The sequence below is a fragment of the Balearica regulorum genome, chromosome Z, assembly GCF_011004875.1.
Source record: "Balearica regulorum gibbericeps isolate bBalReg1 chromosome Z, bBalReg1.pri, whole genome shotgun sequence".
NCBI classification, from domain to species: domain Eukaryota; kingdom Metazoa; phylum Chordata; class Aves; order Gruiformes; family Gruidae; genus Balearica; species Balearica regulorum.
Genome location: NC_046220.1, coordinates 30,472,578 through 30,488,624, shown reverse-complemented (window position 1 = coordinate 30,488,624; position 16,047 = coordinate 30,472,578). Strand labels below are relative to the sequence as shown.

General features: G+C 37.0%; 1 protein-coding gene and 1 long non-coding RNA gene across 2 annotated transcripts in view; one reads left to right on the top strand and one right to left on the bottom strand.

Moving 5' to 3' along the window:
• FBN2 (fibrillin 2) overlaps nucleotides 1–16,047 on the bottom strand; it is a 200,739-nt gene that overhangs the window by 107,585 nt on the left and 77,107 nt on the right. The window contains 6 exon segments of the mRNA XM_075740354.1: nucleotides 4,304–4,426; nucleotides 5,501–5,623; nucleotides 6,254–6,379; nucleotides 6,933–7,052; nucleotides 14,834–14,971; nucleotides 15,818–16,039. Coding sequence (XP_075596469.1) covers nucleotides 4,304–4,426; nucleotides 5,501–5,623; nucleotides 6,254–6,379; nucleotides 6,933–7,052; nucleotides 14,834–14,971; nucleotides 15,818–16,039 — 852 coding nt within the window.
• The window catches only part of LOC142599486 (uncharacterized), a 177,427-nt gene that overhangs the window by 97,237 nt on the left and 64,143 nt on the right, over nucleotides 1–16,047 (top strand). The gene's annotated exons all lie outside the window — the stretch shown is intronic.

Sequence of the window (16,047 nt, the reverse complement as noted above, 5' to 3'; positions counted from 1 at the left end):
GAATTTGGGGACGATTGCCTAACTAGTTATAAGAAAACAGTCTTATCTACAGTCGGTGATTCACAAAGCCTATGTAGGATGAAGAACCATGCTGGCTCCCCTAGAACCAAAACAGTGATCATATGACAGGAAGAATGTCCTCCCTGGGCTATGCTTCCCATGCTGATAGCAAGGATGAGAGACAGGCACTGCTTTGTTCATGGTTTAGTTGCTTTAGGCACCTCACCAAGGTCAGGTTCCCCATGTCACAACAGTTCTGAATGTGCACCTAACTGTTGAACTTATGCTGCTGCCCATGTATATTTTGATCAGCCTTTGGCTACTAATTTCAGAACACTGGACAACTTATTTTATGCCTTGGATCAGAATTTAGCATTGGTACTGCTGTAGCTGTGCAATTGTTTATGGGACACTCCACTGTTTCGCAAAGAACAGCATTTCTAGACTCTTCAATGTTGTGGTATAGCACTTTAACATCTGCAGATGTTATCACCACCATACCTGTGGTCAAGGTCAGGTGAACCAGTGGCTGACCTATTCGCAGTGAGAGTCACTGCACCCATCCAGGTGCCTTAGAAGGTCAAACTATGCAATGCTCATGACACGTACTTTGAGGTAGGGTTCTGCAAAATAACCAGAGTAAAATAAAACCTAGCTATTTTGTCCTGGATGGCTATAGCTTTGGGCAGAGATGTGAACTGCAGACTGAATTATAATTAAAGGTGTCTCAGCAGAGAACAAACACATTGCACAAAGCTATACACATAGCTTAGTACAGGTTCTGAGGTGATACACAAAAACACACAGAGCCAGCTGAGGTATCCAAGCATAGAGCTGCACTTAAAAGTATAGCCAAACCTGAAATTCCTGAAAAAATTAGTTTGGCTCTGAGCATTTATCTAACTGTTCCTTTTCCAAGCATTTGTTCCCCCTCGCTGTACTTTTTCCCAAACTTGTATAACATTTTGTGATTGACTCTGCCATACTTATTAATACTAAATAAAAAAGCAAGTTATTCTATGAATAGTCCCACCAGAATCATATGCACTATTCAGAAGTAAAATACAACTCAAAGTAAGTGAAAGAATTGGACTGTAGGTTCTTTGATTTTATATTTTTGCTAATCAGGTAGCACTTTTGTGGGAATACTGTAAAAAGAAGCCCCATGTAACTTACTAACTTTAAGACTACAAACAGTCTTCTAGCAGTCAGAATGTCTGAAAAGTATTATTCAGCTCATGTAATATATGGGACAGAATAGCCAGACAGAGAATTCCTGTAGTTAACACAGCATGTGTATGTCTATATAAATGCATATATATATGTATATAGACACACATACAAAATCCTGAACAGCAGATTGGCTTGGAAAGTCTATTCTAAAGGTCAGGTATGAGGATATTTTTGTAATGAAATATTTGAAATTTCCTATGTTACTTTATTCCTGGAATAATTACATCATCTTTTTAAAATGAATTTTCCAAATAAATTATGATTCCACCTTATGATTCTCGTCATATTAAGGATATTTCCTGTTGAAAATGTAAGCTTTCATGGTAAACCTTAAAGTTATGTGACATGTGGAACTGAACATTTTCAAATAAAAAAGTGTTCACAGCTGATGGCCAACTTTAGCTGCTAGCACTGTGGTAGTATTACATAAATGAAAGCATAGAAAATTGAGCACTGCATCGATTCTTTGCAACTGTATCACCGACAGGGGTAAAGATGAGGCCAACTTGGACCACAAAAAGGGTACTGAACAGCTTGTACTCAAATTTGATTTTGCTGCTGTGCCACTAAGCAGTGAAATTCCTGTATTAAAAACAGTATACCAAGCCTTTTCTCATTGTTTTATCTTTTCATTGCTTTTCACCAAATGCTTAATAAATCAGAAGAAAACAACTTGGCTACAATACACGAGAGAACAAAACTTGATTTTGTTGGTTCAATGTTTGGTGCAGTTTTTCTTACTAAAAATCTCGTTTGTTCAAAGCAAGTACTATTTGGGTTCCAACTGAGAAGGTGTTTTGGCTTTTTAATAGCCTATTTTTAGGCCATTCTGAGTTTTACTCATGCATTTTTTTAAACTGAAGTAGTAACAGATAGGGCCAGCTCGCACAGGCACTTGATAGGAATGCTTGTGCTAGATTTTATTTTAAAGGATGATGAACTTCTGCACAATTTTAAATTTTATTTTAAATTAATTGAGAATAGCAACACAAGGATGTATTATCTCACATCTCTTTGGTACGAGATAACCTCCCAACATTGTGATGAAGTCTTTATCTGGATAAATGCAGATAAGACACAGGCAGGTAAGACATACATGCATCCATCAGCAAAAACAGTTATAGCACTGATTAATATATACAACTACTGCAGATCTAAGCCAATGTTTTTCCCCTCTGCCTTTACTGCTTCATGAACCTGTCAAACATCATGACATAACCAGCTGGCCTGATCTAATACCAGCTCCAATGGCAGTTCAGTAACTAGCAGCATCTAGCACACAAGGCCTTGTACCAAAAGTGAGGCTAATACGTTGTGATGTTGCTAGAGGTGCACTTTTCACTCAAGGAGGCCTCATTCCAGGCACATTTGCCTGCTGAAGCTTAATGCCATGCCCATCCACTAACTGAGCCTTGTGTCACCAATATCCCTGATGATAGATACATTCATGAGATAGGAGAGAAGAAACTCAGGGGATACAGAACTGATGTTCTGATATGCAGAAGAAGGGAAAGATGGGATCTCCTGTGGATCAAATTGTTTTAAGGAACTTTGTAGTATCATAGTCCCTAGTGCATGTAGTCCCATCACTCAGAATTTTTTATAAAATGTATATTCCTCTCCACCCTCTTCATCAGCAATCAGTAGAAAACAAGGGACTGAATACCTCTTGCCCTCTACCCTTATTTATTCTTCATCAGGTTGAAAATGCTCCATTTCTCTCTGGTGAGCTCCCTGAAGCTACACTAGAGCTCCTGGTGGAGTAGGGTGAAGAGTCTCTTCACTGTCAATCAGCAATATTTGAGAGGATAGGAGTCCGCAGTTCAGATTGTATGACAAAAGATTATTCATCCGCAGACTAGAAAAGGTATGCCTCAAAACCAAAAAGAGATGCCAGGAAGAGTAAATACTGTAAATTTAATTTATAGGAATAACAGGTAAAAAAGAGGTGGTGTCACTCTTATTTCACAGAGGAATTTAAGCTTGTCTTTTAACACTTGTCTTATGGGATAGCATAATGCAAGATTTCCTAATAATTCTTATTAATGACATTTGAGTTCACAGAAACAAAGTCTATCTAGTTTTCACTATTTCTCCTGCTAGAGTTTTTTCTTTTTTAACACTATGGTACAGGGAGAATAAAATGCTTTCACATTAGAGAAAGAAATGAAGAGAGGAGTCCAAAAAAAAAAAATCAGTGTCGCAACCATTTTAGTGATTTGGAGTGGATGATGCACAACTGAATATAAGTATGAATATACATACATACATGTCCTGGGCTGCATCAAAAGAAGTGTGACCAGCAGGTCGAGGGAGGTGATTCGGCCCCTCTACCCTGCTCTTGTGAGACCCCACCTGGAGTACTGCATCCAGCTCTGGGGGCCCCAGCACAAGAAAGACATCAAGCTGTTGGAACAAGTCCAGAGGAGGGCCACAAAGCTGATGAGAGGGCTGGAGCACCTCTCCTATGAGGACAGGCTGAGAGAGTTGGGGTTGTTCAGCCTGGTGAAAAGAAGGCTCCGGGGAGATCTAATTGCAGCTTTCCAGTACCTGAAGGGGGCCTACAGGAAAGCTGGTGAGGGGCTGTTTATCAGGGAGTGTAGTGACAGGACAAGGGGTCATGGGTTTAAGCTGAAGGAGGGTCGATTTAGATTAGAAAGAAATTCTTTACTGTTAGAGTAGTGAGGCACTGGAACAGGTTGCCCAGAGAGGTTGTGGATGCCCCCTCCCTGGAAGTGTTTTAAGACCAGGTTGGATGAGGCTTTGGGCAACGTGGTCTAGTGGAGGGTGTCCCTGCCCATAGCAGAAGCTTGGAACTAGATGATCTTTTGAGGTCCCTTCCAAACCAAACCATTCTATGATTTTTTATATATATATATATATATATACATGCACATACATGAACACAAACACACAGCAGAAGAAAAGACAGATACTACAGACTTATCCTAGAATAGATTCTCTGTGGTTTGATGCGAACATTATCTACACGGATGTAATTTGATGCATTTCTTTAATTCGACAACCTGATAATTCCACTTACTTTTCAATGAAAAAAAATCTCACTTACCTACACATACACGACCATCAACTCCAACAGCCAAGCCAGGTGGACACTCACACCGAAAGGATCCTTCAGTATTTATGCAATGACCATTCATGCAAATTCCTGATGTCTGACATTCATCAATATCTATCAGGAGGCAACACAATTCAACAATTGTTTTTAAGCAAGATTATTTTTAGAACACTACCAAATGACTTTATGATAGCAGATGAATCATCAACATATCCTTGTTTTGCTTCCAGTAAAAAATCTCTTCTTGGAATTACACTAAATAATCAAAATTCCAGCTGTGCATTGAAAAAAACAACAAAAAAACCCAGAAAAATTGTAGGTTTAGAGGAACTTCAGATTCTACATTAGGCAAAATTTATGATAAATTTTCCCCCTTGTACATCCCATGATACTACAACTTTGCTTTAAAGTGTGGTTAAGGAAGCACTAATCACAGAATACCTATATGATGGTAAATTTTAATTTCAAAGAACTTTTCAGTGGTCATCAATTTCTTTCTAAGTCAACAGCCCAGCTGCATGTACATCAAGAAAACCACAATTAATAGAAATGGTTCAACTTCAAATCAGAAAACTAACAATTTAGATGATTTTGCATTTACTAGAAATTATTCAAGCCCAAACTTACTTCTACTGGCAGCAACAGGTATCTCCCATTAGTTTAATTAAACTGAAGCTAAATCAGACTCTATTCTTAAAATGTTTAATATAAATTTTCAATCACCACACTTCTTACAAAGTTTGTAATGCTATGTGGCAAATACAATGTCTTAAGTGTTATGCACTCTGAACTGCCAGAATAATGATGTGGAAAATGTACTGTGTGTGTGTTCATCAATGTAAAATCTTTTAAACCTTTTAAATTTCCCATATTGCTGCTCACTTCACCACTTCATGAAGGCTCTGAACATTTTGCTACATTTACAATGCTCCAAGACTTTTCAAAAGCTAATTTAACATCTGTTGTAGCTTTCACAATACTATTAAATAATTCAGTTATTTCTTTCTGTAAGTTAAAGACCTATTTCTATTCTAGGCATCTTAAGAAATCTACTGTAATGAGTTAGTAAGGTATTAGTATGATATTAAATCCATGTGATGAGATTGCCATTCTTGCATGAATGAATGGACTGGAAAAGCCATTTTCAATCAAGATTGTCTTAATGTGTTACCCCTCAGTTCCACATACCAGTACAGTAACGCCCACTTGGAGCCAGAACAAATCCTGGTTTGCAGATGCATTTAAAACTCCCATCTTCATTTATGCACATCCCATTTAAACACATGTTTGTAGTAGTACACTCATCATGGTCTGCAAAATATTGCAAAGAAAACTGCTTATGGTACCTCACCTTACGGAAGATGACAAAGTAAAAATAAATGATCAGGACTGATGTGACATATTCCTTCACTTGAAGGTTAAATTCTACTCATAACTCTGATGAAGTATCTGAAGATTTTTCACTCTATAGACAAAGTAGCAATTTTTTTCCTGTTGTAATCAGTTACTTTGTGTGTTTCAGCAGACCATGTATGGAAGAACAGGGTGTCTTTCTTTCTTACATAAAAGCATAACAAACTTCAGTCACCTGACAGAATTAAAAGCTTGTTGTTTAGGAAAATTTTTTTTGACACAGTGCAGTCAAAATTAAAACCAGTTATTTCTTCAGCAGTGCTGATATATGGACCACATGCTACGAAGCTTAAGGGAAAAGTTCCTGGCAGTGGGACTCTTGAGGAGATGTAGCTTCAAAAACAAAAAGTTTTCTCTGAAATCATGCACTTCTGTACAATAACTATTTGAATGCAGGGGCTATAAGTTCACCTCAGGCTGTACCTTATTTCACAAAAGGTATCCTTAATGATCCTTAATTGTAGTATGAAGTACAATTTCTAGCATTGGCAAGCTAATGCCTGCCCTATTATTTATAGGAGTTCTTACCCACACAATTTTTTCCATCTGTAGTCAGTTCAAACCCAGCATTGCAAATACACTGGAAACTTCCATCGGTGTTTACACACCGGCCATTTTTACAAAGAACACCATTCTGAATGCATTCATCTATATCTAAGGAAAAAAAAAATAATCACACAATCAGAGAATTACTCTAAGATAAGAACATACATAGTGATAATTATTGCTTTGAAAAATACTGATGTGTTATTTAAATCTTACTTAGAAAAAGGTTTCCAAAGATGGTTAAGAATTTATTCTCATTGCGTCAGAGACAGGAAAAATATTATTTTACAGACTTGCACAATAAATGCTACAATGCTACATTTTGTGATGCTCAGCAATTACTTTATGAAGACTTTTAAAAACCTACTCACATATTCATCTGCATGCATCCATAAATATATACCTATACTGATTTTTTTGTAGAATTTCCAGCTGGGGAATTACCTGGCCAAGTGACAGATATTCCAGAATAATGGATAAACATTAAAAGACAACAACAAAACAAATGGAATGGTAGCCCAGGACTAGAGCTCCCATTAATATAGCAAGTGTTGGGATTTACTGAAATAACATTGCTAAATATTTTTTGAACTCCAATGGGATCTGACATAAGGAGTCGGAACACCTGCAATGTCAGTAGATATGAAGTAAATTTTCTTACCAATGCAAGCTTGCTTAGTAGGAGTCCTCTGGAAACCGATATGGCACTTGCAGTAATAGGAACCAGGTGTGTTGACACAGTCTCCATTAGAGCATGGGTTTGATGTGCATTCATCAATATCTGTGGGCAGCACAGAGGAGCATTAGTGACTTCACAACATATACAACATTTTTTTCAAGTCTAGAAGTTTCTAAATGAAAAAGACAGTAAGTAACAGTCAAATGCTAAATACTAAAACTTGTTCTTGGTGCAAAATCATTACTTTTCTAAGAACATAGATCTGTTCTTAGTCCAACTAGGCAGACATTATTAAGAAGTCAAATGCTACTACATCATTTATATGTTTTTTGAAAGACAAAAGGAAAACAATGTGTGAGAATTTTTAGGCATGGAATCTGACAGTTGCCTAGTGAAAGTGAACACTTTAATCAATATAGTGTTATTTAACTGCATGACCATTCATTCTTGTTCAGAATAAAACCAATCAAATCAAAACTGGCATTTTAAAATCAGAGCAAATTGTGGCATCCAAAAAACCCCCATTATATCACAAGTTTATTGTAGAAATGTGAGGAGGGGCCACACACCAGCAGGAGGGAATCTTAATGAGACCACAGTCTGTACACCACATTTATGCCCCATTGCATCCTCAACCCCAGTCTTTGCATTTGAGTAATGCCAGACTTAATCTAGCCCTTCTTTATAATGTACCCTATTCTGCTTTCCAAAGGTTTTTGGTATTTGGGTGCAACCAAATACACTTTAACCACCTTAAATCTTAGGTAACTGCTCAGAGGTAACTCCCATTTGACTCAAGCTTTTGAAAACTTTAACTCCTTTCAAGAACCCTTCCTAAATTTGATCCCCAGCGGTTACCCATGAGTCAGCTGTGTCTTTGGCAGCCGAGAGCTGCTATTCCCAGCTCTAAAAGAACACTGATTGTTCCTCTCCATTATGCTCCTCTAAACCCTCCCAGGATCCTTGCCCTCTGTGATCTAGGGAGCAGAGCGAGTGCATCCCTCTGGTCTAGCAGGTAGGACTGCTGGCTTAGTCTCTCCTGCTGCTACCAGAGTAGCTCATCTCTGCTACAGGTAAATTCAGAGGTTACAAACTAAATGGATTTGTAACCGATGTGTTTAACTTTTTAACCATGGTGATGGGATCAAGATGAGATTATTAGCAGTAATAAGGAATGAGAAAAACATTTTAGGAATGAGAACCTGAGAGGTTGGTATGTACCATGGAACTGATAAACTGCATGGTTGGTACATGAGCCAAGTAATATTTCATTTTTTGTCAAAATCATGTCCTTTGAGTGAACTTTGTTCATTATAATCTCATTATAATACCAAAACACACCTCCATGCTAAAAGTTACCCACCTCCAAGGTACGACCACCCCTCACTGGGCATGCTCTCTGAATTTCTTTAAGTCTATAGCTTTAAAAGCAAAGCGAGAAAGTTTTACACCAATCATAACGAAGTAACTATGTAACTATGTGATGTAATTGTAACCATGTGTGCATTGAGAATATAAATATGTGCATGTTCGTAGGCTAGGTATGCACGTTAGGTGGAACTATCCCCCGTGCATCCAGCGCTGCAATAAAGAATGCCTGCCTTTTAACACCACATTGGTGTTACGAGGTTTATTCCCGGATTTCGGTGACAGATTCATCGATGAAATCCCCCTTTCTTCATGAATCACCTTTGCTAATTTGACTTTTATCACTCCAGCTATGTCCTGCATTTCCCTTATAGGTCTGAAATTACTCATCTCTTCATTTAGGTAGGCTTTCACACCACAAAGCCAACACTGATTTGTGGGGGTTTTTTGCATCTGGCTGTAAGCTGCCATAGGAAGTTGCGGCTAAATAAAGCCACTGCTGATCGGTTCTTAGTAATGATGATTTTCCCATGCATTTTGTAGTTTATGCTACCCAGGGAATTTTGCTGATCATTTGTACTCACCCTTTATGAGGTCTAGTTCTAAAACTTAGTTCACTGTATCTTGGAAATAATGGGATGGAATGAGAAATTAAACATAAGAATATTTATACGTTAGATAAATGTGACTTCTTGAAAGTGTTGTGCCATGAATGACTCGATTCTAAAAAAACGGCAAAAGGTTAGTTTTGTTCTAATTTAATCATAAACAAGACCATACATTTCACAGGATTTACTGTGTTAATGTATACATAGTTAAAACTAAGAGCATCAACATACATATCAAAGAGAACTAGATTTACCCAAATCACTGATTTAATGAGCTGGTGCCTAGATACAATCAGACTGATTTGGGTAAACACTTGAATGAATAAAGGCAAAGAAAAGGGAAGAATCAAATACTTCCTCTCACACATATTTAGCTCATTCACATTTGCATAGCAGCTGATAGCACCAATCCAGTAAAGCCACAAGAATGGAGCAAGGTAGAGAAAACAGAAATTCAGTGTGTTAAATACAATGAAGAAAACAGTAACTATCTCTATACTGCAGTAGACTTCTATGTAATTATGCTAGTTACCTGCTCTCATGCTTCTCTATGGTGCCTGACTGTTGGGACGCTCTTTCACATGAGTGCTAGATTGGGTATTTTTTCCTCAGTGTTCAATTGATATGGGGGGAGTCATAGAGGATCACACATAATTCTTTCAGAACAAAGTCCTCAGCTATGAACAAAATTTCAAACTCTAAATCTCATTCACATGAATGCCTTGTCAAATGTCTTAATTCAAATGACATTACTGTATATTTATATTGCTTTAGTATAGGGGAGGATAGGGGGAACTTCTAAATACCACATATGGCACTCATCTGTTGTGTTTAGTTCTCCTACAGAGAATGACATTTATGACTTTATTATAGGCTTCAACTTGCTTTATCTGTTACAGAAAACTTGTTGATGCTAGAAATGGATCTCACTGTAAATTAATTTCTAGATTGTACAGCAGGAATGCAGTGTTCCTCTATGAAATAGCTGACTTAACCTTAGAAAATCCTTCCAAAGCCATATGCATCAGATAATTTCCATATAAAATATTCATCTTAAGATGCTCTTATATAAGCTCTTGATAAAAGAGGGAAATGGTAAATATATGTTTATATAAAGAAGTTGTTGGCTTTGAGTTTGCAATGCAAGCATGCATATTCCAGCAGTATAAACAGGAAACATCTGAGACAGAGATATTTAACCCATTTATTCTATCTCCTAGCACAGCCCACTTCAGTGCCAGATATTTCTCTTTTGCCACTTGCATCACACTTATTTCCACTTTTCACTGTTTCATCTGTAACACTTGTCAGAATTTCACTAGACACAATATGGAATTTCCAAAACCTCCTTAAGCATTACAGTGATGAGTCTGAAGATACATTACAAAACTTAAAATATGGAGATTTGTGTTCAGTATAGCATCGCTACAGGCTTGCTGCCACTTTAAAAGTCTCTACAGTTTTATCCAGAGTTTTTATAAATAGAATGAAATAAGGAAAGGCAATAATATTACAGCTGTCTATTGGCTTGGGGAAAGGGACTGGCCATTCAGTGTCAGATCACTTAAGACACCGTCCTTGATCCATCAGGAATGTTCCACCATGAAAGCAGCATAATACAAGTTGAGGTCAGAGAGCAGTATGTAACACCATTATTTTTTTGATTTGGCAGTATAAGTCTTTTGAATTAAGACTTTTCTTTAACTCTATACAAAAATATCTAACATTTCTGGCTTCTTGATTTATTGCTTCGGGAGTTCGCAGCCAGAGCGGTAGAACAGGACAGAAGCAGTGTTCATTTATATACCATTAAGCTTACTCCATGCAATGAAATGTTGCTGTTCCCAACGCCCCAAAGGCTGTTCTTAAAGTAATGAGAAGAGTATCCAAGTTAGATTCAAGCTAGTCTTTAATTTCGTTTAATATGTATCAGTACATACAGAAATTCCATGCAGTTAAGTTTGCACCCACATTTCCAAGACAACTTTCTGTGTGATTTATAGCAACTACCATTCACAAATCACCAATTCAGTTTGGCACTTAAGATACTATGGCTACTTCTTTGTAATACAATTAGAAAGTAACAGTGAAACAAGGCTGTGTTACCTAAGATAAATATTCACAAAGTATAGTCTCTTACAAAAAGCCTTCTGAATACAAGCAGCTACTCAAAAGGGAAACCACTGAAAATAATTAGTAATGACTGACTTGTTTCACACAATAAAAAATAGGAAAAATGACACTTAAACTTACTGGAAGCCATTATTGTGTTGGTTTTTTTCCCTTGCTTTCAATCTAGGACATCATTGTAGCTGGCACATTTTGTTAAACCAGCTGAAATTTTTGTTTTGATCCCATTGCATCCAAAATTGCCTCAGTTTTCAGATTACTGTTTCATGCTGAGGTGTGCATTACGAAGTCGAGACAAAGTCGAGACAAAGTTCGCTAAATGAATACACCTTTTTCATGGGCACATAATTGTGCGTTAGAGAATTAAACAGGCCAACGACTTTCTTTTTCCATGCACCTATCAATCTAGTCTCACAGTTTTCAGGCACTTTAACCTCAAATTGAAAATCAGATACAACCTTGCTATTATCACAAGCTTGGAGTGGAAGGTGAACAGCAAGGCTCGTGGCCTAACGGGTGACCCCACAAAAGATAAAGGCATAGAATGACAGCCAGCTTTTAAGAACACATTATATCTTTCTGTCAATAAATTTCAACACATAGACATGTAAGTCTGACGGACCTTTTCAACCACTGATGGTTGCCCTACTTCATTTTTTCATACACCATTTCTTCAATGAGAATTGAAAAATAAAAATGTTTGAATTAAATCAAATCAAATCCATACAGCTTTACTTGCTGCAACCTAATTATAAAGGGGCACAAAGATAAAGCAAATTAAGCATTTCACAGCAGGCTCAACCACAGAATTTAAATCCTGTTCTGGTATAATCCCAAAAGCCACTCTCAGATGAAATTAGTACATCAAGAATTGGTCATATAGGCTGGGAAGCCAAAAAGGAGCAAAAGGCACCATTTTTTTTGTGCTCATCGTTATTGAAAATGGTGTTCACTAAAAGCATAAGTCTAAAATGTCTCCCAAGCTCAGGTGAGGCCTTTTGTTTATCTATTTACCTAAATTTCCTAGTATTATTAACTCCTAGTAATTAATCGGGTGTTACCTCTTATTTAGGAGCTAACCTTACCACCTGCATCAAAATTTGCTTTTGTTTGACTTTATTTTCCACAATTCATTCTTTCCTAGACTCTTAACTTACATATGCTACATTATCAATATATGCATTTGATTAATAATTAAATGCTTGTAATAGTATCAAATCATACTAATTTTTCATCTCAGCATTGCCATTTATGTTCCGTGATTTACAAATTAAATAAACCGGCTTTATGAATTTAACAGCATTCAAATCTCATATGCCACTTAATCACACGCCACCTTTATGCTCTCTGCTGATATGAAGCACAAAGCCGCTCAGTCAAATGTATCTTACCTTAATGGGAAATGATTTTAGGGACAGGTCACACTGTGCCTTCCCATGATATACAGGCTCATTTTTTATAGCTATATGTTCTTTCAGTATATTTCTTCATCCAGAATAATTCTTTATAATCATGAGCAAGAACTTATCATAATCATGGTCTACCATGATGTTATTTATCACTGCTTTTTAATGATTTGAACACAGGATGGTTGCCTCAAGAAACACAGTTTAGAAAGGCCTTTCACTTTTTTTCAGTTGCTAGCTTTGTAAAAGCCATATATTCAAATTTTTATCATTACTCATCTTTATTTCTTCATTTGAACTCAGAAAGAAAAAAATAATAAAAATGTAATAAGTATGTTGTGTATTATCAAATAGATAACAAACACCTGTGTATTTCAGATATTTTCAACTTGCCCCCCCCGCAAGTAAGAAAGAATGAAAGAATATGAATACAAGCTGTGAACTAGATTTCATCAAGAAAGATTAGTTCAATATGTAGCTTTCAGAAGATGCTCAGCACATTTCAAGACAATTCTTCAAGAGTCAAGATCCACCATAGTTGAAAATATTATTGATTTCAGCGATGCAAAATTTAGTGCTAGTCATAAAAGTGCCAGGGCTCTCCACAAACTATAAAGAAGGAATAGCCATGCAAGACAGATTTATAGTAAAACTCCCACTCCCCACTTATAGCTCCTGAGGCCCAAGGATGCAGCAAGAGACTAAGCCTCTTGAATTTCCCAGCCAGAGATCAGAGGTACAGAAAACTCTCACCCAAACAGAAAAAGCTGAAAAAGTTGGGCTTGCTATATCATAGAGGACAAGTTGGAAGAAAAATGGTAACAGCCTTCAAGTACACAAAAGTGCAAAGAGGATGGTACTGAACTGCTTTCCTTATATACTATGGATAAGACAAGAAACAATGAGCTGAATTTTTTTGCAAAATAGTGTTTAAAGATTAGACGTTCTGAATACTTTCTGGAAGCTCAACTATTAGATCACTGATCACTATTAGATCACTTCCCCCCGGCAACTGCCGGGGGAAGTGGTGGAATCTCCATCAACTATCATTTCTTAAGAAGAGGGTGTACAAACAGTTGTCAGGAACGATACAGCTATAACTGACCTCCCTGGTACAAGAGAATGGCCTAGCTAACAGGACTTGCAAACTTTCAAGTGTGCTATATCAAGTTGATTTGAGAACGGAAAACAGGGAGGTTAAACATGGTAAGAAACAGGAACACTAAAGGACAAGTACTATTCAACAGTTGTCTATTTGATTTTTCCAGAATGCAGGGTGCCAAGCCAGGCAGGTCCTGATACTTAGTTCGCAATTCAGCGGGAGGTAGAAGAATTTGCAACTCAAGAGATGCGGTGCTCCCAGCTCAGCTTCTGGTTGATACCTGCTCTGCTGCAGGTCTGTCAAAATCTGCGTGTACTAGTCTCTTGCATACTGTAAACTGTGTAGTCTTGGATTAGATTTTTTTAAGGATTCACGTAGCTTCAATTTTCTGCATTCCTTTGTTTCTATATTTTCCTCTAATCCACAGGCACACTAGAAATTGATTCTAAAAGCACAGTTTCAGTGAGAAAGAGCTCCTTATAGTATTTTTCATTCACAGATCTCAAATCTCTCTATAAAGAATCAGTAAGCAGATGTTCAATCAGAAATATAACCAGACTCTAAGTAGGATGCCATACTTTTTCTAAGCTGTATCCTGCATACAGGATTCTTCTCCACACAACTACCCCACAAGAACCCCTAATTTCGTATTTTCCCTGGAATATCTGATAAGGCTTTGACACAGCAAGAGTGAGGTTCACAGTAACTGAATAAAAGTGCAGAATCCCAAATTCAGCTCTTGTTGTAAAAAGTTAGCATTCAATATTTTCATATGAAAGGCAAATATAGCCAAGAGTTAATTAATGCATTTTTTAAATGATTTTGTATCTTTCAAACTATCATTCATCTTTACAAGTAGGTAAAACATGAATTCTACTGTTTATTATCTTGAAAATAACTTGACACTAACTCCTGTAGCAAAAATGAAGCTATGTGAGCATAACAAAAGAGAACATGCGACAGAACTTACTTTACCGAATGTGAAGACAAAAATGTACAATACCCATCGAGTACAGCAATACTCAATACCAATATTTGCAATTAAATACTTCTTTTTTTTAAGGAAACAGACAACTCAAAATGAAGATTTTGAATTACTCTAGTGTAAGTAATAGTACGATCTTTGCAAATTCTTTCACAAGAGCAATACCATTAAAATTAGTATGTACGTGGGAGAAAAACAATATACTTTTTTTTAAAACAAGATTTAAAGCGGAAAAATATTAACATTATAAAAGTGAATAATGGATTTCAGAAATGTGCACTTACCAATACAATCTCCATTTGCATCCTGTTTATATCCCATATTGCACTCACATCGGTAACTAGAAAGGGTTGGTATACAACGTCCATTTAAACAAAGGTTAGGGTGGTGCTTACAGATGTCTATTGTCTGATTCAGTATTGCTAATAAAAAAAAACAGAACGTGAGATAGATATTAATATTTTCAAATAGAGGTAAATATGAAGATTATACATGGTTTCAGAAAGTATGTTATCAGGTGCATAAATATATCCATCAGATCAAGTCTTTTTCTCAAGAATTATCTGTTGGCATGACAATAAACTAACAAAACCAAACAGCTCTCAGAAAAAAACCACACATTTGACAAATAGTCCTAATTATTATTTACCATTTATGTGTATAGCCTGATAAGATTGTCAGTGGCCTCATGAATAAACCACAATTTGGGTGAAAGTTGAAGCAGTCTGTTCCTATGTGTTTCCTATTTTTGGTGTACTTTTCTTAATAATATTCCTTGCATTTTATTGACCTTATGGTTCTGATCCTAGGGACATGCTTACACGTTTGAAGCAACTTTACATATATGAGACTTCCCTCTGAATATTATTCATCTTGGGCTTTCAGTCAAGGCAGTGTTCCTACAGAGTAGGTAAGTTTTATATTTGGAAGAACAAGGAGAGAGAACAGTTTATTTTAAACCCTGCTGTTTTTTTTCAAAAGACTTAGCAATTTGGAGTTTTTTTAGTTCTGACCCAGCAGGGACAGCACAGGCTCAAGGACTCTGTAACTGAACTGAAGGAAAAAATTCCTGCTTCTGAACTCACGTTAAAAGAAGGCCTCCTGAACTTCCTAACGTATCAGCTGAGGTCTCTCAAATGTGCTTGAATACAAAAGTGTTTTTATGTGTTAAGAACACCATAGCATTTTCAGACTGAAAACTACACAGAAAAAAGGAAAAAATAGGAGGGAACAAGAGAGAAACAAGTCACAACAATGTAAGTACTTACTTAGACCTGTAATTATTGGTCCAGTGGGACTTTGATCATCTGTCCCTACCCCTGCTCTGCCTACACCTGGGGAGAAACCATTGCTTCCAGGGATGGGAATGAATCCTGCTCCTCCTGGGCCATAGCCATTGCCACGCAGAAGGAACCCGTTTCCTCCTGTCCCACCACCTCTGGAACCACCTCCAGCAAAAGCACCATCCACACAAAGTCTGCGGTGTTCATCTATTAAA